At 40.8% G+C, this 27,628-nt stretch overlaps 1 protein-coding gene across 8 annotated transcripts in view; it reads right to left on the reverse strand.

Moving 5' to 3' along the window:
* The window catches only part of SPATA13 (spermatogenesis associated 13), a 156,021-nt gene that overhangs the window by 11,654 nt on the left and 116,739 nt on the right, over positions 1-27,628 (reverse strand). For 4 of the 8 annotated variants that reach the window (XM_071735952.1, XM_071735981.1, XM_071735963.1 and 1 more), the window contains exons 3-8: positions 18,612-18,974; positions 15,332-15,476; positions 4,873-5,009; positions 4,261-4,440; positions 3,088-3,273; positions 397-576 (exon numbers count right to left, since the gene is read on the reverse strand). In XM_071735952.1, coding sequence (XP_071592053.1) covers positions 397-576; positions 3,088-3,273; positions 4,261-4,440; positions 4,873-5,009; positions 15,332-15,476; positions 18,612-18,974 — 1,191 coding nt within the window. Of the gene's footprint in view, positions 1-396; positions 577-3,087; positions 3,274-4,260; positions 4,441-4,872; positions 5,010-7,407; positions 7,669-15,331; positions 15,477-18,611; positions 18,975-19,231; positions 19,409-21,150; positions 21,433-27,628 lie in introns of those variants that run through there. The other 4 variants (XM_071736013.1, XM_071736003.1, XM_071735992.1 and 1 more) reach the window with 4 other exon arrangements.

The following is a 27,628-nucleotide window of genomic DNA, read 5'->3' on the forward strand; positions in this document are numbered from 1 at the left end:
CCCACTTTCAGAAGTACTGTTCTTTGGGGAAGATGGCTGTAGGCTTAGCAAGTGTCTAACATGAACTCAAAGCCTCTTTCCCCACCACTTTCCTTCCTTATTTTCTTTAGGAAGTTTCTGCATGCAAACCACTGCAAATACTCCAGATCATCCATGATCATTACAGTTTTGAAAAGGAACCTTAAAATTATGTATAAAAATGTAGGTTTTCTGAAGATGAGGAGAAATCCAAAACATTTAAATAATTCTTCGACTGTAAATTATTTTACACTCTACCTATACATAGTTTAGTATTTGTTAAGCACTTATTACTAAAATCCCCCCTAACACAGCAACGAAGCATTTTCTTATCAAATTTTGTTAATTTCACAAAATAAATCGACTTTTGCAACGTACATGTTGAAGAAAACATGACCCTATTTCACTTAGATGAGGTTCCTCTTTGTTGTACTGTTTCTCAAGATCCTTCAGAAACTTCCTTTGGAACTTGTAAATATCTTCAATATTTCCAAAAATGGTGCTTAACTGAGCTGTGGTGAACATTCCTGTATGTTTGCGACACTGTCGAATATAACCCTGGAAACAACAACAACAGCAAAATAAACACAAAAACCCAAACCCCAATACTGTGAAAACAGGTTCTAATGCAAACAAGCCCATTTGAGGTGGCAAGACCCCTGTGGTCTACAGGCAGGTGAGTGGTTTCACAGCCATACACACCACACAGATACAAATTTTCAGATTTGCATCTGAAATGTCTACACACTGATTCCTGCAGCCCAGCTTCTGTCTCACATAAATCAGTCAGGGAACCAGAAACTTGCAGAGTACATAAAGCCCATTTGCATCTCCTTGTTCTGACTACTACCTGACAGTAGGTAAATAGGGCACAGTCTAAGACAGAGAAGAAGCAAAATGAAGAACATATGATTCAGAATGCTGCCATTTGGTAAAATTCATAGGGTCTTGACAGGAGGTGACAGTAGTGGCAAGACTGCAAAAAAAAAATACTATCTCTTCCAAATTTTTTTCTTTTTATTTGTAAGAATACAGTGGTCCAGTTCCCTTTATCCATATCCAGTGTTAATACACACTTGAGTTCTTCAGTCTTGGAGCTAATTCTCCTCTGCCACCAGTAACCAACATTAGATGGCATCAGCTCTTGCCTCATGGCGAAGGGGAGAGGGGGAGAGGTAGAGTTAGGGACCTCTTAGGACTGAAACCCATGGCTGCAGCTGCCATGCACAGCTGAAACATCCTCAGGAACATCCTGAATATCCACAAACAGCAGCTGTGATCATCCTCCCACACCAGTTGTGGTGCTGGTGTACAGATGAGTGCAAAGGAGGTTAACTGGTATGGTTGAGGTTATCTGCCCAGCTGCTCTCTTTGGCTGCTTTCAGGCAGGTTTCCCCCAACTTGTGTTGGAAGCAGGCAGCTGTAAAAAGCCTTCAATTGCTCCAGTGAGGTTTATCAGGAAGCAACCCTGAATATTGCTGGCACTGTTATGAATATTCCTGTCTCCTTCACAGCCATCTGCTCTGAGAGCTGTGCAGTGGCTACGCTGCAAGCCAGCTACCACATTTACTACTATCAGGAGGATAACTCCAACAAGGAAAACTAATTGCTGTGCAGCTCTTGTAATGTGGACTCAGACACTTCTTGAATGTAAAATGTATTTCTGGGTATACTCCAGCTTCACAATCTGCATCAGCTTCTGACTGCATCAGCTGTAGTGATTCATTCTAGTGCAGAGCTTGCAAAGTTGGATTACTATCTGCTGCAGCCTTTTTGGCTTAGTCTTTAGTATATTTTCAGCCTTATATCTTGCTTTCACCACCCTACAGATTCACTCTGAGGAAAGCATACCATCTCTATACCTTACATGTTGAAAATAGAGCAACAACTTCTCTACTTGGAAAAAGCATGTTTGCTCTGAATCACTAAACTCAGAGGCATGACATTTTTAAAAAGAGGTATAGAATATATGTATTAAAGAAAATTAATTATTAATAAAGAATTAATAGGTCAGTAACATATGAGAGTCATGTCCTAGAACTCAGCTAACCACCATGGCAGAGACACAGCTGCATGTACAAATCCTCCCTGATCTTTCAGACACACAGTCAAGCTTACTAACTGAAGTAAATAGTGAATCTCAATGACAAAACTTAGATATGTTTTAAAATTAGAAACAAATTTTGCCTTTTTACTTTACCTTTTCTTCTTCAAAATACATAAAATAGGCCTGATCTAAAACCAACCAACCAACCAAAAAAAAACCAACACTGCTGTCTTGTCTACTTTGTTGCCCATGAAAGAATCTAACAATGATTGGTGGACTAAAGGGTGACAACATGATAAATATAAAGAGAGACCTAGCAAACTAAGGGTACAAAGAATATTTTAGTAGGTTGCTTAGCACCCTTACAGATGTTAACCACAAATACAAGTCACATACAGGTCAAATGTTTCACAGTCCATGTCAGAAGAGGCATCTGCAGTAAAGTATTAAGGTGCTTATCCAAGAGCAGGCCTCAAAAAAATCTGAACAAAAACCAGACCCCCCCACACACATTTTACAGTTCAGACAAGCAAGGTAGTTCTAAAAGACTTTTAAAAACTTGTACATAGCTTTTAAGCATCTAGAAAAAATCTTTTTTGGAGAAAAAGAAATCCTCACCCAGCAAACCCTCTTTTAGCAAATTACTTTCAAAAGGTTTTGTCCCTGAACTATGATTTTATTAAAGCTACTGAACTTTTTCTATGTAAACCAAGTGGTAAAAAGAACTAAATACACTGGACTTCCTTCTCTCATTATGCAAATAAAGGTCAGATAAGCAAAGCATTTTTTCCATGTCAAAAGTGGAATGTTTGTTTTGGTTGTTTTTGGGTTTTTTTTTTCATAAAAGAAAGCAGTGCCTTGTGGCAGAGAAAAGCCATAAGAAGACACAAGAAAGTCTGACTGACAGTCACAGAAGTGCAACTGGGAATATTTTGATATGAGAAACCACTCTGGTTCTCAACTTCCATGTGTTGTTTTGTTCACACTAAGTAAGCAGAATGCACTCAGGTTAAAGCATGTACCTCACAGATGTCCTTGAGATGCTTGATATAGACTCGTTCTGTGTTCATAATTTCCTGTATAACATTGGTTCTCATCTGATCCTTGTTTTCAGCTATTTTCTGACGATGCTTGCTAATATCTGCATCTTGTTCTTCATCCTGGATACTACTACAGTTTTCTGGCACTTCTTCCTGATTAACTCGCAGCTGCAGCCAGAACAAACAAAGCAAAATAGAGCAAAGCAGCAGACTTTTATGAAATGTTATAAAACTGTTACAAATGTCTTAAAATTAACAGGGAACCTGCTACAGGAATGTTCCACAACAGGATTTATCTCATTCTACCCAGTGCACATTCAAATAAAATGCTGAGATGTCTGTCTGGTTAAATACATGGCTTTCTACTCACAGTACCTAAGAGATATCATGTGTTGTATTTTCAGACTTAAGCTTAGTTTTGATCCTTACTAATAGTTTATATGTTACTTTGGTCAAGCCAGCATGTGGGTAAAAACTTACTAAAGTAAAGAACTCAAACACTTTTAAACAACTTCCCTTTTCCCCAGTTCCCCATCTGTACCATGTGGATAACAGCACCTTCTTTTCTGACTTTTCTGTGATTGCCCATGTTGGCACCATCACTTGTGCTTCATGTAGTACTCTATACAGTGTGGCACAAGACTCATTACAGACTCCCAAAAAGTCTTAAATTAAAAACTTAAATTAGTTTCTAAGGCTTAGTTCCATTTTATACAATTTGGTAATTATTCTGTCATTAATCTGACTGAGGGAGTCTGGACTGGGGAGTCTAGACTATGACCCAGGTCCCTATACATGTTGTGACAATAATTTAAGCCATATTTTGCAAAGAAATCCCTGCAGCATAGCTTTCCCCACTTTCTCATAAAAACTGCTGCATCATCTCTGAGCTTTCTGCTTCCCTCCTTGCTTCTTGAGAAATTCCTTTGGTTACAAAACCACCACACAAAGGAAGAAGCCGAAGTAAACAGTGTCATTGGAATTAAAGGGTCTTGGGATGTGATTTTTCTATTGCTTTTTTCCTTGTGAAGCCATTAGCAGTTATACTGCTGATGTTCAGATACAAAGATGCTGAGGTTCAGGCCCTTCACTTAAATGCCATGCACTGTCCTAGGAATCTCATGTGATAATGGTGAAAAAGCAAGAATTACTCACCCTGACAAAACTAGCTGGAAACCAGGCTTCCTTGTCCTCATTTCTTCCCCACCACCAGTCTTTGTTGGAAGCTTCTAGAACTCTAATGACATCTCCAGCTTTGAAACCCAGCTCTTGATCATCCATAGTCACATGGTCCCAGAGAGCTTCTGCATAGACAATGCTACCATCGCTTATCAGCTGAGATGGGAAGAAAATGAGGTTGTGAAGGATCAAAGATAAACTATGAATTGTTCATGAATTACTTTGATCTTCCAGATCAGAATTTCTCATTAGAGTGCCCATGATTACTGCTGTTACTGGATAAAACTAAAATTCTGGATTTTGGGGAACCTATGCATATATTCATTAGCAAGAACAAATAAAGAGTCCTACACCAGAGCAGTTACAGCTTTATACTCCCAGTGAAGGACTGGTCCCCGTGCTCTTCCCTTGGCATGTCCTCATGGACATGCCAAGAGACAGAGACAGGACACCAGAGACAGGACACCATGGCCACCAGATTCTTTTCAGTGCTGGCTACTGCCACTCCATTTTTTATTAATATAAAACCTCAAATCTGTGGAAAACACAACCCCTGTCATTACAGGAGTGCAAAGCCCAGGATGTTACCTCATTAATGGCGAGCTGTTCCCCTCCAGGCTGCAGGTACCTGGGGGCAGCTTGGCAGAGCTCCTCATAACTGTAATCTTCCTCACTGCCATTGTCATCCACTAAGGCTGAAGACTCAGTCCCACCATCTGCAGCAACTAAAACAAAGGTGCAACAGCTGTTTGAGTCATCATTTTTATGATTTTAAAAAACAAAACAAAAAAACCCAACAAAAACAATGCAGGAGGAATTGCTGAGAAGTTGCCTTTGTTGTCATGAGTATAACAACTACAGCAGAAGCGGAGGGCTGCAGAGCTCTCAGGAAAATCACTTTTCTGCCCTTAAATACTCTTTACTCTTTTTCAGAATATTCTCATTTAGCAGCTGATGAAACTGAGAAATTCTCCCTTTTGTGCAGGAAAAGCAGAACTGCAACCATTATTTATTTATATTTTTACCCAGAGAAAATCACAAGTTACCTGAATCAGAAGGGAGGTCTCACTGCCATTTCCCACATGGCAGACAAAAGAGTTCCAGTGGGCCCCCAGCAGTCAGAGGGGCTGCTGGCAGACCCAGCTGGGTGCCATCACACTGTCACATTCCTGGCAGAGATGTCACCAGCCAACACCTCTGTGCCCACCCACCCACTGTGAGAGGGGTGGGCAGCCCATCCTGCTTCCAGGCACTGGAGGGGCTCAGGACCAAGGGTGCCGGGAGTTTGCAGATGCCTGAAATCTCCCCAACTCACAAAAAATTTCTTGGTTTGACACTTGTACATTTTCTGACCAAAGGGACAGTTTGTAAAGAAACAGAGGACAGAACTGAAATGGGTTTCATCTTACTGCACAGCCACATAAACCAAGACAAACATCATGTAAGTAACAGTCACTGTGATCACACAAATCTGCACTTATTGTATGAAACTGTAAAACCTATTTGGGGTATATCACTGAGTGGCAGATCCTTTTGTTGATCATTTCTGCACTGGCAGATGAAGAGGACTAGGGGACTGATTTCAGGACCAAGTAATACTGACTGACTCACATACACACTGCTCAATGCAAGACCCGTTTAGAATAGGTTTTCCTTTGAAAGCCAGATGATCAAACAGATCAGGGAATGAGCATTCATGATCAGTGGCCCAGTGCTTGAGTGTACTCTCTGGTCCTTGCTAATTTAACCCTAAAGATTTATTCCTATGGCAGGCCCAAGCTGTGAATAACTAAGGAGTCCAAAGATCACACAGTGCTCAAAAATGAAATTTAAAAAAAAAAAAAGTAAAAAATAAAATAAAATTCAGAATGGACTGCTAGCACTGCACTGAACTCCTTTTCTAGTGGTTACTGCGTCCCAGATAAGTTGCCCCACAGCCTGCAGAGCATCTCTCTCACTCCCAAGTGCCCAGGAAGAGAACCTGAAGAGGAGATACTGACCTTGTCATTCCCACCAAGCAGCAAGCCTGAGCTGAGAGTTCCTGACCCTACCTCTTCTCTGCCCTGCTGCAAGTCTGGGTGCCACCAGTCTGCACAGCAGTAGGCTCCAGGATGGGTGATAGTCACAGAGAGATGACTCCTGGACTCCTGGCTTTACTCCACACACCTACACAATTAACAGGCACACCATTGGCTGTTACCTACCTTGGAGGGAGAAATGCTTCAGCCCCCCTTACTGTCACTTATGCCATCTACTAGCATCTTTGGTCATTTCAGTATTAATTTGAAAGAGATATCAAAGCCTATTACTGCAGAGATTCACTAAAAACTGGCAAGGTTTCTCTTTCCTTTAAAAGTGGGAAAATATGGCACAGTCTTGATGTAATAGAACATAGTTATTTGACCATTCTCTTCTACTCCCTAGCGTCTTAAATATACACTCACATTAATGGTATGTTCTATCTAACTGGGAGAATGTCAAATCCTTATTTTAAAAGCAAATTTTTTTTCCCTACAGACTCATAAATCTGAGCACTGACAAATTTTAAAATCCATCTTGTGAAACTTACTGAAACTGCTTTAATAAAAAAAAATCTGCAAATAAATAATTCATTAAATCAATATTTAGTTTATAAAGCAATACCAAAAAATAATCCCAGAGATTCTTTATACATCTTCACTGTACTATCAGTAATGCTTGTTGGTTTGTTCCAAAAACAGCAGCACATCAAAATAAGCTATCTCATTTGGCTCCAGATGAAAAATTACTGCAATTCTGGAACCAATACCTGTTCATTATCGTGTACTAAATCAACGAGCTTGCATTGTCTTCATAAGTTAAGACTTAAAAATTATTTTATTGCATTCTGCATCTATTCCTCTGCTGTTTACAGACAGAAATACCAGAGCTAGGGGTGAGCTTTCCCGATCGCTCCAGACTTAAAAACCAGCCCGGGACTAACTCTGATCTCCTAGCAGCTTTGTCACTGGTGTAAGGCTTCAGGCTCCCGCGGATGACACGGCATAAGCAACAGGCACCCTGACTGCCACAATTTATCAGTTAAATCTCAGAACATTGTAAAAAAAAAAAAAGCACGAGAAAGAGAAAGCACGTTCTACTCACACGGACCCATCTGAAGGCTCTCCAGGCTCCAAAACCGTGCCATTCCCCCCCTGGCTACCATGCTGCTGTCAGCCGCGACTCGCAGGGCAAGGGTTTGACCTTTAACAGGTGACACTGGGTCACAAAGGGCTGGCAGAGGATCCCAGCGGGCTCTGAGGTACCGAGAGGGCAGAGGAGCAGCCCGGTCTCTGCCCTCAGCTCCCAGCTGCGCCCCCGAGCCCCTTGGCCGCGCAGCCCGCCCGGCGGCTCTCTGACATCACGGGTGCCCTGAGGGAGGAAGTTCCAGAAAAGAAACAAAAACCCGGCTGCCTGGCCGCCCGGACCGCTCCCAGAGAGCCCGAACGGTTCGAACGCAGCAAGCCAAGGAGTACGTTTGTTTTTCATTAAGGCAGTTTAATGTGATTTCGATCTATATTCAAATGACTGTGAATCAAAGGGAAAGGCTATTTGAATGGGAGCTGGGAGTTCCTTGTGTTACAACACTGTTCGGAGTATCGGTCTATCTTTGTTATATTACACCGGTTAAAATTCCAGAAGTAAACAATGAAGGTATTTTTTGCATGTCGGTTAAAACTTCTCCTGCTTCACAGGCAGACCCTGTAACACTGTTTAGGGCACAAGCAGCCGAAGTGTTAAGGCTGCAGCAGACTGCTCCCACGAAAGGAGGGGAGGATGGAGACATTTTCTCGCTCAAACTACACACTTAATTCAGTTGCTCCGGAAAACAGGGAACAAAGGAGGAAAGCACCCTAACAGTCCAGCTTTCATTGGGAGTGACCCTGCCAGAAAACCACCTCATTCATTCACCGCGGGCCAGCATTTACCACCCTTAGACCTGTGTCGTTCTGCCCTGAGGCTGCAACACTTCAAGCACTGGAGGCAAAGGCGGGAGCTGCTCCCACAACCCCTGCTGCAACCTGCGCTTGTGCGCAGCACTGCATCTGCAGTTTGGAAAGCTCCATAAGCTTTATGGTTCATTCTTTTCCTGCAAACTGCCTTGCTAAGCTGAGCCTGTCCTTTAACTGGGGACTGCCTCCGGCCAGGGACTGCTCACAAAACCCTGGAGGCATTTCTGCACACAGCAACCTCCCAACACCCACTGAAATCACATGTTTTCCCCCAGCATTGCCTCAGACTACGAAGGAAAGGCCAAATATCGCCCTGCAATATTAATGTCATCTTCCTACAAAAATCTAGACTGTGCTGAATCTAGACTGATGGGAATTATCTTCTGAAACCCCAAATATTTCTTAATGCAAGGACACTTGTTGGATAGCACAGTAAAACCAATCTACTACATACTATGTTTATACAGAGCCCCACGCATTTTTCTTGGTACAAATCATTAAAAAAACAACAAAAAACAAAAAAACCCACAACAACCCAGCAAACAGAAGTGACAATGAAGTGCTGATATTCCTGGGACATGCAAGTGAAGGCTTCCTCATTTTAAACAGCCAAAGCACAAGCTCTCCACCATGTTAAAACCCTACCTGCATGGAAAACCAGATGACTCTTAAAGAAAGTAAGATTACACCCCACGCAGCTCTTCTAGAAGATAAATTTAAAAATATATCTGAAAAACAGTAATTTAGCTTGATTTTTGCAGAACAGAACAGACTGAGTGCTTTTGCCTGATGACTAACCCAGTGCCCCCATGGGATGCTGCTGACAGAGGGAGGGGGGATCTGTTCTCCACCCTCTGCAGGGGCACGGATAGCAACTGTGCAGCCACAAACTGAACCACCACAGAAGTACTCATTTGGGGTGAGCTGGGGGAGGGTTTGTTTCCTTACAGGATCAGCCAGGGAGAGGGGGAGGTGCAGGCTGTCCTTTGTAGTGGCAGTCCACAGTGACCCTCTCCAAATGCATACTGAGCTGGCTTACCCACTGCGCCAGGCACTCTGAAAAGACTGTGGGAAGCACATACTAAAATACTCAAATGAAAAGCTAGTTTACCCTACTCAAGAAAATACAGTTCTAGATAACCCTCTGGTATCACAGGTCCCTCTGCCCTGGAGCAGACCAAAGGCCCACCCACCCATTGCTCTGACAGCACCCAGTAGCTGATGCCCAGGGAAGAACATAAAAATAGATGATGCGTGTAATGGCATTTTTCTGATGTGCTTTCCTAAATTCCAGTTATCTGCAGATCAGAGTCAGATTCCTCCTGGGGCAGAAGTGATATCTTAGTGTTTAATGAACTGAACTTTCCAAATTACTTCCCAAATTTCTGTAAACTTTCAGGATGTGAAATATCATGTATAGCAATTAATTTCACAGTTTACTTTTATAGGGTGTGAAAACTGTATTTTATTTTGAACTTACTGTCTGATTATTTAATTTGGTGGCCTTTAATTCTTACATTATTGAAAACAATAACAATTATGCTTATTTTTCCTACACCAATCAGACTTTTCTTCCCCTATTGTCCTTTCTTCCAAGCTGCACAGCCATAGCTGTGTTAATCATTCCTCACACGGAGACACTGAGTAGGTTTTCTTCTTTGACTTTTCCCTTTATCGTCCCCTGTAAAAAATGCCTTTTGAGGTGGAAAGGAGCAGGGAGATGGCCCCCACACACCACACCAGTGGAACAATTGGGCTTTCTGTTTTGCTCTCTAGTCCCTTCCTACAAACTCCTGCCCTTTTATTTACTGTTTTGACTGTTACTATGCACTGAACTGACACTTAAATTATCTGTTAGGATTGAGAGATCTCTTACTGGATGGCAATATCCAGCTCAAAGTCCACTCTCTTGCAAGCACATTAGGCTTGTGTTCCTCCATGTACACTACCTTGTCATTACCAACACCAAACTCACCTGCTGCCAGTGCAGTGCACTCTGCCTCAGTATTGTGAAATCCTGCTGCAACTGCTCAAACAGCTTGTGCTTTTACTACTGTGGATAATTCAGCACACAGCCAAGGGCTATAATTTCATTTTAGATCTCCCTTCCCATGCTATCTGTGATAACACTGACTCTGCCCACGAGCTCTCTCCTAAAGAAAACAAACCATGTTTCTCCTCTCCGTTATTTGGTGCTTACTTGTTAAAGTATGGGAGGATCTTCCCTCTTATCTTAGGCCTCTATTAAGAGACATCTGTAAGAGATCTTGTCTGAAGCCTTTTGGAGATACCATCAGCCTATACTTATTTAATCCCCTTGGTGACATCCTCAGTGGTTTTTTTTCAGAAAACATAATCCATTTGTGGGACACAGATTTCCCCTACATCAAGAACCCAGATTTCATCATAAGGGTCCACCAGTCTGTTGATCTTACTCACTGTTGTAGTTTCTAAGTCATAAATACATTCTTTATGTATTCTATGTACTATTACCCTATATTCATTGGTCTACTGCTCACTGGATCCTTCCTGATACCTCTTTATAAATGGTTATCCCATCGCTGCTTTCTTCCCTGTGCTGAGGCAATTTTAAATGAGGAACAAATTTTGACACTGAAGCAGTAGCTCATCAATTTAATTCTAAAAACCATCTTTAGAATTCTTGGTTCTGGCAATTTGTTACTATTAATTTAGTTATTCTAAAACTTATACTGACATTTTGAAACAGATCCTTATCTAATTTGAGCTGAGGTTATCTAATTTGAGCTACAGGGTTCTCATATTTTTTTAAAAGGACATAGTTTTTTATCTAAAGCAAATTGTTTCTACATTCCTCTAGCTTTACATCAAGATTGCTATAGGTTGTTGGTTGTTTTTTTTTCTATTTGGATACAATTCAACAATCTGAAGGATGCCTTTTTTTTCTTTTCTTTTCTTTTTGTTTCTTTTTCCCTGTGTTTAGTGACAGAATCTTTTTCTGGTGTTTCCAAATTCTGGTTTGGCAAGCGACATGAATTTGGTCTAAGCATGTGATATGGTGTCGTTAAACACTCTCCACACTGCCTGCAAGCACTCAACCTTCTTCCTGCTCCTTTAAATTCCTTTGTTACATAAATGACTTCTCACTTTTGTTTACTTTCCCTCTTTTGATTAAAACACATACTGTATTGGATTTTTTTACTCTTCACACTCCTGCAATGATATTGTTTCTGAGAACATTATGGACACAGATAGCAATATTCAATATCTGTCTGTATTCAGTCAGTGAATGGGCACCCTAAATTATCTATTTCTTCCAGTCAAGACCACCAAGCTCATCTTAGAATTCTATACATCCCACCCTTACAGACAAGCTGTGATGTGCAGTCCTGCATACACCTTGGGAATGGCTCAAGAATTGTCCCCTTTCCTGTAGGTCTCCTGAATAGTGGCACCAAGCAGTTATTTATGGCACACCCAAAAATGTATCACTGTGCCGCATTACAATGCTTAACCCACATAACAGCAATTTAAGTGTCCTTTATGACTGTGCTTGCTGCTCTTGAGACTACTCTAGTTTCCTTGGTTTGTCACATTTACTATCACCATCCTGGTAATCTCAGGTGGTTCATAACTTAATCCTGTTCAGGCATGGCATTCCCGTCCATGGATCCTGTGACATTTGATGTTACAGTAAGTTTGTTTGTCTGATTTGGCTCTTAGTTTTTCTTTAATACATTAGAGATCCTCTTTCACTGGTACAATCTTTTCTGTTACTCCTATACAATTTACACAATGAGAATATGCTGGTTATGCTCCACTGGGTATCCTCCAACCAAGCTTCTGCCATATGCCATCTTGCTTCCTTGAACTATTTTGCTTTCTCTATCTTACTTTTTAAACTTTCGTTATTACTTGGCAGGGTTGCCTGTTTTTATAAATTTTCTTTAAACAGCATTTGTCCAATGATGTCTGAGTATTTCTTGCATGAGTTTTGTCAGCTTCTTCCCCACCCTTCACTTGAGGATGCAGTGATCAACTTTTACAAGGTTGCTTGTAAAGGATGTGCTGCCCTGTCCTATACTGTGTATTATTTCACCTTGCCAGCTTTCCTCTAATTCTTCGTTTAGAAACTGCTCCATAATCTCTTGATTTGCATGTCAGCAGCCTGCATTTGTTTTGGTTTAGAAAACAAAGCATCTTTTTATTTCAGATGTTCCTTGGTTCATAAATAATACACATCTCTCTCTTTTAAATGCAACCTTCTCCATGAAGGTGCCTGGAGGTAAAAAGGCCTCTCTGACTGACACAGAGTGTGGTAATGGCAGCACTTGGGGCAAGTTTACCATTGGGCTTCTAGGTTTTTAGCTTCTACCTGAACAGCTTCAATTTTGGCCCCAGTGCTTGCCTCCTGTCCATCTCACTCTCCCTGGCACCCATCTGCCCCACAGCTATCACCTCCCCTCAGGAGTCCCTGGAACTGCCTCACTGCTTCATCTGCATCAGCTGCTCCCAACACACTGCTAGGTCCAATCTGCAACATCAAGCCCAGCTATCTATGCAACTAACATAACCCACCAGCATAGTTTTCAGCTTTTCCCATCAGTTAAAAGTCCTAACCCTCAAATATCACACAGCCATCATCATCCAGCCAGAAGTTTTCTGCCCCCAGCAACACTGGTACTTCTTAGCCTGTAGTAGTGGATTTCATTATATACCTTCAGGTCTTGTCCATGCATCTTTCTACACACCTGAGCTTTTCAAGCACTTTGGGTGCAGAATATAGCACCTACCATGGATCTGCTTGCAACATCAGACATATTTCACTCACCTCCTGGTAACTACAAACATGGCATTCAGTGCAGTAATCCCAGAATTTGTGTTTCTTGCCTATTTTCCTACTTACATTGACACTTCTTTGGGATGGGGGAGCAAGGTACCAAGGAGATGGTAGCAAGCAGGGAACTGTTTTCTTTTGAGGAGTGATTAATTACTTCTGTTTGTTCACTTCTGTGCCCAATAACCTTTTTTTTGGGGTGGAGTTTGTTTATTTGATCAGTGATAGAGAACATGAAAATCTCGTCCCCAACAATCAATTTGTTCACAATAGTTCCTGAGCTGTGCTCCACACAGTCTGAAACCTAACACAGTTACCAAACCTTGATGAACTGATAGGAATTTATAAGTCTAAATGCCAGAATCCATATTCTGATGGACCTAGACAAGATCTGTCTAGGCAAGACATCCAAATCACCAGGCACTGGTCACGATTAAAACAGCTGAGAGAGCAATCCACCTCATCCAAAGGCAGGTCCTACTTTAACCCTCATTAACTGCAATGGCTAGGCCCTCAGATCAGTTGTTTAAACAGATACTTAACAACATTTTAATGTTTTTGTATATTCTGCTGGCCTCCAGCTGCCACTGAAGAAAGGAATAGGTCTCCCATAGCTCCTCTGTCATATCTTCCAGCTGTAAGCAGGTACTTGGGTATCCCACACTTATCTTGAGGCTGGGGTAAATAAGGAATCTGGGGTAGTCTAGGTACCCTGGGGTATCAGGGCACCCTAGGTACCAGGTATGCTGGGGTAATACAGGAATCAAGTCCTAAACCTCCACTGCTGGTCATGAGTGTTCAAAGACAGTTCTCCTGTAAGTAACATTTAGAGTGGTACATTTAAGAGTAAATTTAGGTGACTTAAACATGAGCTGAATGCTTTAGACAGAGCTGAGCCTGTCTAAAGGGGTTCACCAATTAATTTAGTCAAATCCAAGTTCCACACCACAATATGCAAAATGGATGGGACAGTTTTAAAGATTCTTATATAAATTGCTCTACTCTGATACATGGGTAATCTCTTTAATATAAAACTTGTAAAAGCACAAGAATAGCAATCTAAGACTCAAAGGAAGTTTCCCTTGGCTGGTTGGCTGGTTGTCAGTTCATCTCCTACAGTATGATGACTTACTGTCTTGTAACAGCAAAACTTGTATCTCCAATTTTGTCTCAAACTGTTATTAAAGTAGACATGCAATGTATTAAGTTGTAGTAAAAAACTAAAATAAGATACCACTGGTTTTCAGTGCTTGGGTTTGGAATTTCTTTCTATCATAAAGGACTTTTGTGCTATCAAATTTCACTGTACATGAGCAAACAAAACCTCTCACATGTTCAAAGACAAGGAAATGCCTTGTGACTTTAAGAGAAAAAGGAAAGAGATCAGAATGTGTGACACGAGCCACTTCATTATGTTGTGCTGGAGCCACTTGACAGATGTTTGCAACTGCTCTCAAACTTCGAAGTCCTTGCTTTCAGGGCTTTTGATTTTGATTATTTTTTTTTTTTTTTAGAATCTTTTCCTGCTCAATACACATAGTATAATCCCAGGTTCTGCTGGTCCCACCTGCCAATAAATATTCCTTTAATACTAGATATTAACTATATTAATAGCATGCTAATATAATATAGCATGCTATATTAATTGCATGCTAATAGTAAACAATTATAGAAAAAATTCACAGGGCACATCAGAGAGTCTGATAGAGGGTATTGCATCCAAAAAGGCAATCTTTTCCAACAATCTGACCCTTATGTCCCAGAACCCTGGCTGGGCTGCTGCATTCACCACTGAATAAGTAACTGCAACTGCATATAGTTCACTGAAACAAGCAGCTTAATTATTTAAGGCATGCTTATATAGGTAGTTAAGCTGAACACATGGCAAACAGAAAATTAAAAATACATGTGTGGTGTGGCTATGGTTTGGCTATGAATTCAAGCATATTAGACCTTACTTCCCTCATATTCTATTATTACCTTCAGGCAAATATGTGACTAGAGAGTGGAAAATACAAGAGTGTAACTGGTAAAGAAGAATAAGCCATAGCAATGTCAACCAGTAGATGTGAAAAACAAGTTTTAAATGTACACAACAGGAAAAGCAACTAATAGGCAAGTCATAAAACATAGCAGCTTAGCTGGGTGTCACTTTGTCACTGAATTGATTTGCACCCTTTTGTGTTTCACACTACAGTTCCCTTCCTGACCAAGGTATGAAGCTGAGATCTAGAAAGTGAAAAGGACTGGGCCATCTCACCATTCGATGTTCTCATCTGCCGCCTCCGTCCGACCCGGTCCAGGCCGATGGGGGTACTTTGTGAGAAGGTGAGTGGGCGGAACCTGGCTGAAACAGCTTTGTAAGGGGGGACCTGGTGTGCTGGAACAGGTGGCCGTGTCACAGGCTGCAGAGAAAACAAGAAAATCCAGTATTAGTAAAGCTACCTGCAAGTCCTATTGAGCAAAACTCAGGTATGAAGTAAGGTTTCTTTTAATAGTCCAGCTAATTACAGGGGCAGTAAAATCCCCCACTTTGAAGTGCCATTGTTTGAACCACAGCCCTGGGTATTGCAAAAAAAAAAAAAAAAAAAAAAAAATTATTACGTTATGTTGTTTTCTGTTATGTTAAAAACCCCTTGACCTTCTGTTATGATCAGATGTGCTCTATAACTTACATCTTGTAATCCTCGGTGCCCAAGTGCTCTCGGATGTAACTGCTTGGAGAACAGCATGTGCCATGCTGGCTGGTGTTAGAACCAAAGCAAAAGAATGATAAGAAATGCTATGTATGGAAGTTACATTTATTGTCTGGGACATTTGCTTTCTTCAAATAATAGTACTGCTTTTAAGTAAAGCAAATATATTATACAAGACAAAAACAATTGCCAAAATGGTCCTGTGCTCTGAAGATCCCAGAAGTCTCGTTAAAAAAAGGTACTGTTAAGTTTACTCCTAATTTTATGTAGAAGCCATTTTCTTCAGTTAAATCATTTGTTTGCTTAATTATGATTAGAGAACATACCCCTCTTTTATTTTCAAATTGAGTCTATTTTTATGTCTTCCCCAGGTCATCCCACATTAGGCAGGCTGAGTGACCTTGTGCAAACATTTAACATTAAACAGCCAAACCTCAGCATATGACCTTCAGAGAAACTCATCTTTATATCTGGACTTATCTTTTCAATTTTCACTGTTCATAGACCCTTCTGTCAAGCAATCTGAAAAATCAGGTTTGTTTTTTCTTTTCTCTCTTTACATTCTATCATGAAACCAATGATATAGTAATGTTTGAAAAATGTTTTCGTACACCAAAGCTATCAGAACAAAACAAAACACCAAAAAGAAAGAATCAGCATTAAAGTTTTCAAATATTCCCATGGGTTTTCAAAGCTTTTAAGAAAAAAACCCAGCAAGGTGAAGACCAGCCTTTGGAAAGCCAACATAAAATAGTTCTAGCAAGCATATTCCTGGTCATTAGTCACTCTTTACATTCCAGCTACAAATTCACTTTCTAATATGACTGCCAAAAGCCTGTGTGTATTGAGTATGATATAACTCCAACCTCATCTTTAAACCTCATTTTTTCAGTGCTTTAGCAATATATCAGGATCCTGTCACTGCTTAACACCACAGAGAGCAGGTCTGATGTATTGCATCAAATAGCTAATAGAAATGTTGGCAATTGCTATATGCAAATCACTGGCTGATAAAGCAACAAAGCTATTAATTTCTGGACAACTAAAATTTTCTTGTAAGGCTTCAGTCCAGACTCATTCCCCTGACAGATGAGGATTTGCTGTTACTCAGTGACAGGCCCGGGAAGGCCTTAATTTGGGTTAAAAGTGTGTCCCTGTAGGGAATGCTCCATAGTTTTGGTCCTGACCACAGTGAAACAGCAATGTGTTCATTTAACCCCAACAGCTCTCATGGCAGCACTGGAGCACAGAGTCAGCTCAAACAGCAGCCTCAATGCATGTTCCTTCTTTAATAAACTGATGAAAGTATGGTTTGAAGAGAGATCAATTTGTTTTCAGCAGTAAATTAATGGCTTGGAGAATGTCAAAGCACTTCACAGAAAGGTTTATTTGGGTTGCCAATACTTACTGACCCCTGAAATACACCTATTATGCTTGACTTAAGATGGTTTAGAATTTATAAAAATAATTTTCCTCTTTTTTTTTTCCTCCAAGCTCAGCAGCAATAAAATTCAATTTAAAATATCCCAATTAGGTAGGGCTGAAACTATAGCCTTGGCCTGGGTAAAAGGTTTATTGGCTTCAGTTGGAATTTTGTCTCAAGGTGCATTTCTTAATCAGGGAATGATAAAGAAAAATGTACAATATACAATAACAATGTTCATGTTAAAAAAAATCGCTTTTCACTGGAGACCAAAAATCTTGACACTTTTTCAGCATTTGATTCCAACTGGGGAGTACCATACCCATGAATGATACTGCATTGAGTTTCCCAGCAGGAGATCGAGTAGCATGAGAAAGATTAAGAAGATTCAAATTCCATTAATAACCACTGGAATCACATTTTTTGAGGATGTAAATACTATTTCTTTTTTGTGTGCTTTATCAGCTTGACAATTGCTTGAGGTTAAGTGTCATCCAGCTTTTCTGGAAAGTGGAAAACACCTGATCAGTGCAATATTACAAAAGCCAATGAGCCTGGAATGCTGTAACAAACTATAGGACAGGGTCACCACTACCATAAGAACAGGCAGTTCCTCTACACATCATACCCACTCAGGAAAAAAAAAACCTCCAGGAAAAAAAAGAGCTATTTTTATCTTTCAGAAGATTTTTATTTCTCACTTTCTTACCTAAGCCAACAGAGATGGCAAGTAAGTATATAGGTACTGCTCAAGTACTAACTCAACCCCTGCAATTTTCTTACAGGCTTCCTATGTTCTATCAGGTCAATTTAGTAGTACATAAACAGAGTGAAAGTTTTCTTCTATTTTTACAGTTTTCTTAGATTCTTTCTTTATTTCATTAATTCCTTACTTTTTTACCCATTTCCTGAAGCTACTTCCATATTAGTTTTAGGTCTCATTGCTAGGCTAATACAAAGATTTTGAACACAACAGCTAATGACACAGGTTTTGAGCAGGCCTGCTTTTGGAGAATTTGGAATGATCAATAAATAACGAGTCACTATCATATTGTTTGTAATCCTCTGTTCTTCAGGCCCTACACCCTGTAATGTGATTACACATAAAGCTGTATTGCACACTCATCAGCTCTTATGCACCAATACGAGACATACCAACAATTTCAAGTAAGAAATATGGTTAATTTACAATAAGAAAAGGATTATCCCAAAATCATTATCAGTTTTATTCCATGCTGGTTTGTTTTTTAACAAGACAAAGTAATTAGTGACCAGGAAAGCAGAACTGTAAGTACACAACGCCAGCTTGAGAAAAGGGGAGGAAGAGAAGGAAGCATCCATTCTATTTTCTATGCTGAAGATAGAGGCAAGGAAGTGAAAGGGTCTTTTGCAGTTTGCAGAGAGCACATCTCTTATCTTACTTGTGTCAGCAGACCTTCTATCTCTTCTGCCGGACCACTTCCATAGAAATCGACCCCACCTATCACAGAGATGGGTCTTCTTTTTCGCCCTCTGTGGTAGCCTACTGTATTGCTTTGGATCACAGACCCAGCAGAAGTCAGTTCTGGCTGATTCTCTCCATCTGTGCAGTCTGTGTTTTGGGACTCCACCACCACTGCGTCTTCTGGTATAGAGAAACTTCTGACTGACATTTGGCCATAGTCCGAGAGAGGTCTAGGACGAGATCTTTTTCCAGAGCCCCACCTCCTGGGTGTAACCTTTTGTGTATCTGTCTTTTCTTCATCTTGGGATGGTGACCTCCTCCAGTGGTCATCAGAAGAAACCTTTTCAAATGTGAACAAGTCAAATAAGCCACAGAATTTTCTGACACTTAACAATTTGCGAGTTTTTCACATGGCAGGACAACTTAACATTGCTAAAAAGAAAGTGTTACCATAATCAATACAATAACTGCTACTCACAATTCAGGGAGGGAGTAACTTTGCAAAGGAAAGACATTGTGATGCATGTGCTGTGTAAGGTTAACACCCAATCATCAGCACCTCTTAGGCAAACATGACTAATAACATTAAAAACTCACCTATTACGTCAGCAGTACAGACAGGCTCTATCATAAGTACTGAACACACTGAATGATTTTCTGGAGGGACAGTTCTGGCACTCACTGGACTCCTGTGCACAAGTAGGATGCTACATGCAACACCAGTAAAAATAATTCAAACAGCACACTGTGTTTCTGGACTTTGTACCAAGGTCTCTATTGACAGGACAAAGGGCAACACTTTCACATTACAGATTTAGATGAGATAAGGAAGAAATTCTTTACAACAAAGGTGGTGAGACACTGGAGCAGGTTGCCCAGAAAAGCTGTGAATGTTCTACCATGGGAAGTGTTCCAGGTCAGGCTGGATGGAGCTTTGAGCAACTACATCAAGTTAAAGATGTCCCTGGCCATTGCAGGGAGTTAGAGCAAGATGATCTTCAGAGGTCCCTTCTAACCCAAGCTATTCTATGATTCTGTGATGTTCTCTGCTTAAACTCTCTCTGTTCAGTGAGGGAAATAAACAGCAAGGCTGCAGTTGGACTGCTTGCTGATCCCACGTAACCATAAGCCGATACCAAACCAGGCAGTTCCACCCCATCCTACTGCTCCCTCCCACACCCTCACGGGTCAGATGTAGAGATTGTGCACCCATGTGCAAACTGGGTGACTGAGCTCACCCAGTCTGGAAGGGAGAAGCTACTTTTCTGTATGCTCAGGGAGGCTACAGTCATACAGAGCAGGACCAGAGACACATTATAACACAAATACAGGAAAAACTGATGTTTTCAGAGAGGAAACTTGGAAAATGAGTGTGTTGTTCCTGTTGAACTGCACATCTGGCTCATGGAGCATAATGCCTACAGGTATCACAATTGCACTGCAACTACATGTTTGGAAATAAAATAACTGAATTAATTGTTAGAGGGAACATTTTTTTAAGGATTTCAACACATTAGGAGTAACGCTGCTGTAATTTTTTTCTAGCAAAACCCATGCAGTTTTTATTCTAAAAAAAATACTGCACATAAAAACTTATATTAATTTTTCCCTGAAGTTTCCAAATTCTCAGTGTTTCATTGTTTTTTCCTGACTTCTCTACAAAGAACAAAAAAGAAACAGAGAGGAAGATGGGTATTTCTGGGCTGGGTGGCAGTTTCTGTGGACATCTCATGGAGCGAGTGGTAAACTAGAAAGCACTGCTGAGCTTTCTCTGCTCCAACTTCTCATACAAAATATGGTTTCTTTTTCTCTTTTTGTAAAAAAATCATCCTGCTTCTCTATTAGGATAGCTTTAGACTACCCAAGTGCATTTCATTCCAAAAAACCCAAGAGACATAACTTTGTCTGTCTCTGGACATGTTTTTGTTCATGTTTCACACCAGATAAAGGCTTTTCAGGTACTGCATATTCAAAGCCAGCATGCAGCCCTGATTAAGCCTTTTACAATTATGCCTGTTAAAAAGTATTTTCTTCTGTAACCTTCTTCTCTACCTACTCAAACCAACCAGGCCAGTACAACTCCAATGAGCCTTTTTTAGAAGACCACTTAATACAGTGGCAGATTTCACTTTTTATTTGAAAGATATCTTAAGACAAATTTCACTGTGAACACACTTCAGCCAGCAGGCTGAGTTATTAAACAATCATAATTTTAAAATGATTACTGCAATTAGGTTATGAAAAATTATCAATGTCATAAATTGCTCTACATCCAACTATTTCACTTACAGCATGAAATTTATTCTAAATAGAGCACTTGCATAAATTCTGGTTTCTATGGCATCACACCTGTCACACAAGCATGCTTCAGCTTCTCTGCAGATTTTAGCTCAGGACCAGTTTCAGCTGAGTGACTCCCTGGCTGGAGCACCAACACAGCCTCCAGCAAAGCTGTCCCTTAACCCAGTCCCCCCAAGGACAGAGCAGCAAAATCACAGGTTAAATAAGGTTCTTACCTCAGAATCAGACACAGGCAAAGGGTCTCCACATATGCAGTGACTGAGAAAGGAGCTCATGAGAGTCATTTTATGGTTTTGTTCTGCAGTCTTTTTCGTAAGAGCTACAAATGTGAACACACTCTCTGTGTGACCAGTCAGGCGAAGTTCATCCCATGATCCTGTACTTTTAGACCGAGGGAAGGACACGTCACATGTCATCTCCTAATCTGCTTTTTACACCCTTATCTTGAGCAATAACATTTGCAAAGAGAGGACTGCTCTCCTTCTGCAGCACTCCACCTACAGTAGTGATCCAAATGACATCAAGATTAATCTCTGCTGTGCAATAAACAATGCTGAAGGACGTACATTTTTTGGCTTAGATTGTAAGCTGCATTGAAGATTACTAATAAAATGGAAAATGTAGTCCTCTCATAGCAAAAATCAGAAGCAACCAGGCTGATAACCTCACATTCCTCTAAGGAACCTACTCAAGAAGGACCTGATCAAGTGGCTGCTTACTAATAGGAATAAAATATCCAGCATGCAACACAGGCTCCAGTACTGCAACCACTTAAGCATAAGTGTGATTCTTGACATCAACAAAAAAAATCTGAGGAAATAATTTTGCTCCACTTGTCTACTGGTCCAGCCCCACTGACCTCAAATGATCTTCCTTTCATTAATCCATTATAAGTGAAATGATATTTATGTTCTACCATTATTGTCAGTAACACCTACAGACATGCATAGAGCTATACACAGCACTTCATACAGGATGAAAATAAAAAATCAAATATTGGATGAAAATAAAAATCCCTGACTCATGCACTGTGTTGGTCAGAAATTTTAAGGAATTTCAAGATTTCTGAGAAGGTCTAAGCTAGATTCACACTGATTTTCTGAAGTTTACACCTGGTAGGCTATTCTAGCAACAACACAGAATCACCAATGCCAGCAATTTAGATTATTTATCTTGTCTTTCAGGCTGCAACTTAGGTTACATTTCTTCCAAGACTGCAAACACAAACAGCTCTGCTTATTTATACTTATACAAAATAAATAGTTTAATATATAGTTTAATAAATCTGGACAGCTAAATTCCAATAACAAACAGCATATTACTTAAATTATTGTTTCTCAATCATTTTCCTTTTTCCTGACAGCAGTGCACCTACAAACACAAACAACTTAAAATAAACATTTGCTTTGACCCAGGCTATGCTTTTATTCACTATTGCTCCCATGTAATATGCCATTCTTGGAGGGGGATTCAGTTCCAGATGCCCACATCTGAATTTTGATGACTGCAATGAAGGTTTCTGCATATTAGCTGGATGTTAAAGCTGTCATCAGAGCCTGCAAACATTTGGGGTGAGATTTTGCTGCCTGACCATAGGCACCCAGGCCCATTTCAGCTCTCCTCAGGGATCTAAAATATCTCCACAGTGTGCAAGTCTGACCTATGGGAGGCACAGGCCATTCCGAAGCGGCCCCTGGAGATCAGGGGGAACCAGTCAAGGCACCTCCAGCAGCACCAGGTGCTGACAGCCAGGCATTGAGTTGAGCCCCCAAACACAAATGCCAGCCAAGCCCACAGAGCACTACAGACAGGCATCAGGTGCCAAACCTGACTGCAGGGAGATGTAGGCACCTACAACCATGCTCACCAATGCTGTGGGGAACCCTCTTGGTCCCTGTCTCCCACTCCAGCAAGGTGCAGCTTCCCTGCCTGGTGTGTTCCAGCTGTGTGCAGGTGTCTCAGGCACCTGCACCTCACTGCACTTAACAGTTACTTTTAGGTAACTCGGCTCATTTCTAGGTGCCACTTCCAGGTGTCCTGTTTAGGGTGTGCCTCCCCTGACTGCAGGAGCTTTCCCAGGCTCCCAGGCAGACAGCTACATTGTGGAGTCAACCCAGACAGAGCAAATCCCTCCTTAGCCTGGCCCCAGACTGATTTCCCAATCCAGGCACAACAGTTTCAAGGACTGGGATCATGATCTCACTCAACTCAACCTGGCACTGGTACAACCCTGTGCATTTAATGGCACATGACAGCTGCTGGCATTGCCTGTTACTCATTAATACCAATGTCAGCAACATCAGCATCAGGTGTTTAACCACTTAAATCTTAGCATAACCTCTACAGCCAGATGAGAGCAGCCAGGTTCTGCAACCACTCAGGCTGTATCTTCATTTCTACCTCTACCAGCACCTGCTTGGACTTTTTAAATTTTATGTTCTAAATATACTTAAACACTTAATGCTGCATAGAGTATACATATGAACAAGAATGGCAGTATAAGGGGACACAAATCTCCCAAATGTTTTCTACCTGTCGATCTTCTGGGTAGTCCCAGGTAGGCACCTCCTGGAAAAGGACCTCCAGCCTTGCCAGTCACCAGGAGAAAGAGCATCCTCCTCCCACAGGTGCCACACAAACAGGCTGCTGCCCACAAACCCCCATGGGAGCTGATGCTCCAGGGTATTTCATAACTGTTTGTCACTAAAATAACTGTCTCCCTACTGCCCTTTATAAAATTTATTTATTGAGCTCCAAAAGAAGTCGCATTGCATCTTGTTTTGGTATCTCTGTATTTTTCCTTGAGTTCCCTGACTGAAACGTATCCCTGCTAGCTACAACTGCCTTTATCTTATCCCAAGGAAGGAGACAATAAAAATCTAATTGCATATTTGCAAGAATTGCATATTGATTTCCAAATGCAAATTACACAAAGGTATGATAAATGAAAAATAATTCTGGCTGAGAATAAAAAAAAACCCAAAAACCACAAAACATTTGAGCAGGCTGAGAAGTATCAGAACACAATTAACACATATTTTCAATGAAATTTGTGATGGATAATCAGACATATTCTCTGTAAATGACAAGGCTTAAAAGTAGTGATTGGAACAGTCACAGGGCAAAATCACCACATTTTCGCTATTTCATGTAGATATCTCTGTGTTTTAATCACAGAAGTGCACATTTCTCTGTGTGTTTAGAAGTCTATATAAAAATGTACACACTTATTATGCTTGTAATGACAGCTATATGCCAGTATTATAATTGGTTATTATTAATTAGCTGGCATTTCTGTGTAACACATTAACTGCTAAATGCTAGCAACTCAATAACAATATTAGAATTGATTTTTCAGTTCATATTAGCTAGCAAAACTATAAAGGACAAAGTGATCATGACCTAAATTATTTTATCACCTTCACTTAACAGAGGAAAAGTCCGGACAACAGGTCTCTACCCAAGTGCATGATAAAAGGCAACCTTTGTATTCATTGCAAAATAGCAATGAATACAAGGGGGGGCATTAGTTGAAGTTCATTTATCATCACTACTAACTGAGGTCAAAAGCTTGTGTTACATTTCATGGACATGATCAATATTTATATTTACAAACCGTTGTGACAGTTTTGAGACTCTGTGAGACTCTAGATACTATAAAGCCTCCTAGAGAAAATAGTTTTTGTTGCTTTCTTTCCAGATTTTATAAAAAAGGTCTTGAAGTGGTGTGGGAGCCCAGTGGTTCCATGTTGATCCACCAGGCTGACTATTTCTAACAGTGATGCCACCACTGCAGTAGGTAACATGAAAATGATTGCTTTTCTGTAGAAGAAAGCACCTATTAAGTCCAGGTTTGCATCTTCTATCACAGACTAACAAGAAGTATTAAACCAGTCCAGTTCACCTACAGGAAGAAAATTTTAATCTATTCCTTTCTAATTAAATGCAAATTATACTATATTCTTTTTCTTTACATGTCTGTGCCTCCTCTGACACTAATATCTTTCCAAATAGCCTTTAATGGCTAATGGACTATATGATCTTAAAGATCTTTTCCCAGATTCTAAGACCCCAAATAAATGCATTGATTAATTATCCCTAGAAAGCACAGTGCTATTCAACCTGTGATCTGCAAGACAACAGAATATGATTGGTGAAACAACTACAACTGGTTTAAGAACATATGCATTTACACCTATACAAACAAGAAAAGCAGAAGAAGTCAAAGTAATACAACCGTATTAAAAATTTAACATAAGTTGTAGCTGCTTGGTAGTTATAAACATTATAGTGAGATGATGTGCCTTTTCTTCCTGCTCCCCTCCTACCCTTCAAAATTGGTTGAATCCAGTTTAAAAATTTGAAGAACTCTGCTAAAGGAATACTCCTGGACTGTACTAATACAAGCTCCCAGAATAGCAGCAGGAAAAAAATATGCATTGCCCTAAAATAAAATTATATTACATTACTTTACCTGTAGTACGATAAAATCAATCCCCATTAGCAACACAAAATTACTGTGGTAAAACACTAATTTTGGAAGTTTTAGGAACCGGAAAAAAAAATATATATTTCTACTCTTGGGTTGACACCAAAGCAATTGTGGTGGTTAAACTAACAAATACACCCATAATACCTGTAATAAAACATCAGGCTCTACAGATATGACCACAAACAACATTTGCTTATGTATTCCTAAGGCCTTTTTAATGCAGGTTTGCTTCATTTGACCTAATCCTTGAAAGCCTGCTTATCATAATCAATAAGCATAATGCTTTCCCTCTCAGCAACATGCATCACCAAGATTAGTGAATTCACCTTTGTAATATCCACATTTCACAGATAAGGAGCAGACACAAAACAGTTAAGTCATGTAAATTACAGAGGAAGCAAAAGGCTGAACTGGAAATGACAAGTGGCTTTCATGACCCTTAAATCTGTTCTTCTCAAGTATTTCCTTCATCCTCTCCTCTTAACTCATTTCCAAAACTAAATCAGCTAACATTTCCAACAGGCACAGGGGAGTTTGCAGGGAAATGTATTTGCTTTGGAGAAATAACCTCATCAGTCATATAAAAATGCAAGTGTGCTAAACCCAGAAAACTGTTTCTGCAACTTTTCTGGTGACTGATACCTGGGGATGGCTGAGTGATGCACAACCTTCTCTCTTCTTCATGCTCTCCCTTCTTTACTTCAGTATCTGAACAGGAACAGCAAGCACATAGTGCATAGTAAAGGAGTATTCATATCCTCTGCCTATTTTAGAAGACATATAGGCATTAATAACCTCTAAATAATTTCTAAATTTTCTTGTAACACCCCAGCTCAAGTAATAGGACTAAAAAAATTCTTATTTGTATCTCATTTGGCAATCGAGGCAACTTTTTACAAGCGGTCTTTGTAACATTTGCTGGCAAACCTCAAAAGCTACATGATAACTACAGGTTGAAAGTGGAACTTTTATGCTAACAAAGCAAAACATAAAAAGCCACAGGCCTTTGAGTCTCTTGCATCTCTTCAGCCTCTCTCCAGGCAAAGGTCCTCTGGTTCCCCTCACTTTCCACCCTTTCAGATCAAAGTCTCATCATCCCTGCCCAAGCCCAAACCCAGCCACCAGCAGGACCCAGCAGCACTCACAAACTCCAGCTTGCATGGGGTGCAGCTGCCTTGGACAACTCAGTGTCTGCAAACTATTACTTTCCAGAGCATGGAGTAAGGGTGAGGCTGCTGTGGTTGAGCTCAGAGTAGGAAGAGCTGAGGCTGCTGTGCTCAGTTTCCTCCAATGCTCAGTGTCTCACACCCTGACACAGCAATTTTGGCAGCATCCTGGTACCATGAGCAGCACAGCAGCCTTGGGATGCCAGAAAGGGGAATCACAGGTGGCTCGGAGGAAACTCCACAGCTGCTTCTGCTCAATTTGGACATTGCTTTCAATGTGGACACTGATATAGGCTGGGAAAAGGACTTGCAGGTGCTGTGGATGAGAAGTTCTACACGAGCCATCAGTGTACACTTGCAGCCCAGAAAGCTAATGGGATCCTTGGCTGCATCAAGAGAAGTGAGGCCAGCAGGCTGGGGGAGGTGATTCTCCCCCTTTGCTCTGCTCTCATGAGACCCCACCTCGAGTACTGCATCCAGTTCTGGAGCCCCTATTACAAGAAAGACAGGGACGTGCTGGAGTGTGTCCAGAGAAGTGCCATGAGGATGATCAGAGAGCTGGAGCACCTTTCCTATTTAGACAGATTGAGAGAGAAGGGGTCATTCAGTCTGGAGAGGAGAAGACTACAAGGAGACCTCATTGTAGCCTTCCAGTATCTGAAGGGGCCCTACAAGAAAGCTGGTGAGGGACTTTTTAGGATGTCAGGTAGTGATAGGACTCGGGGCAATGGGTTCAAACTGAGGAGGGCAGATTTAGATTGGAAATTAGGAAGAAGTTCTTCATCATGAGGATGGTGAGACACTGGAACAGGTTGCCCAGAGAGGTGGTGGAAGCCCCATCCCTGGAAATTTTTAAGGCCAGGCTGGACAGGGCTCTGAGCAACCTGATCTAATGGGAGGTGTCCCTGCCCATGGCCAGGGGGTTGGAACTTAAAGGTCCCTTCCACCCCTGAAAATTCTGTGATTCTATGACTGCAACCTCCTGGCACTGAGATGCATTTTCAGTGCTGACAACCCAACACTATACTCAATGAG

Source organism: Heliangelus exortis, chromosome 1 (assembly GCF_036169615.1).
Source record: "Heliangelus exortis chromosome 1, bHelExo1.hap1, whole genome shotgun sequence".
Classification (NCBI taxonomy): domain Eukaryota; kingdom Metazoa; phylum Chordata; class Aves; order Apodiformes; family Trochilidae; genus Heliangelus; species Heliangelus exortis.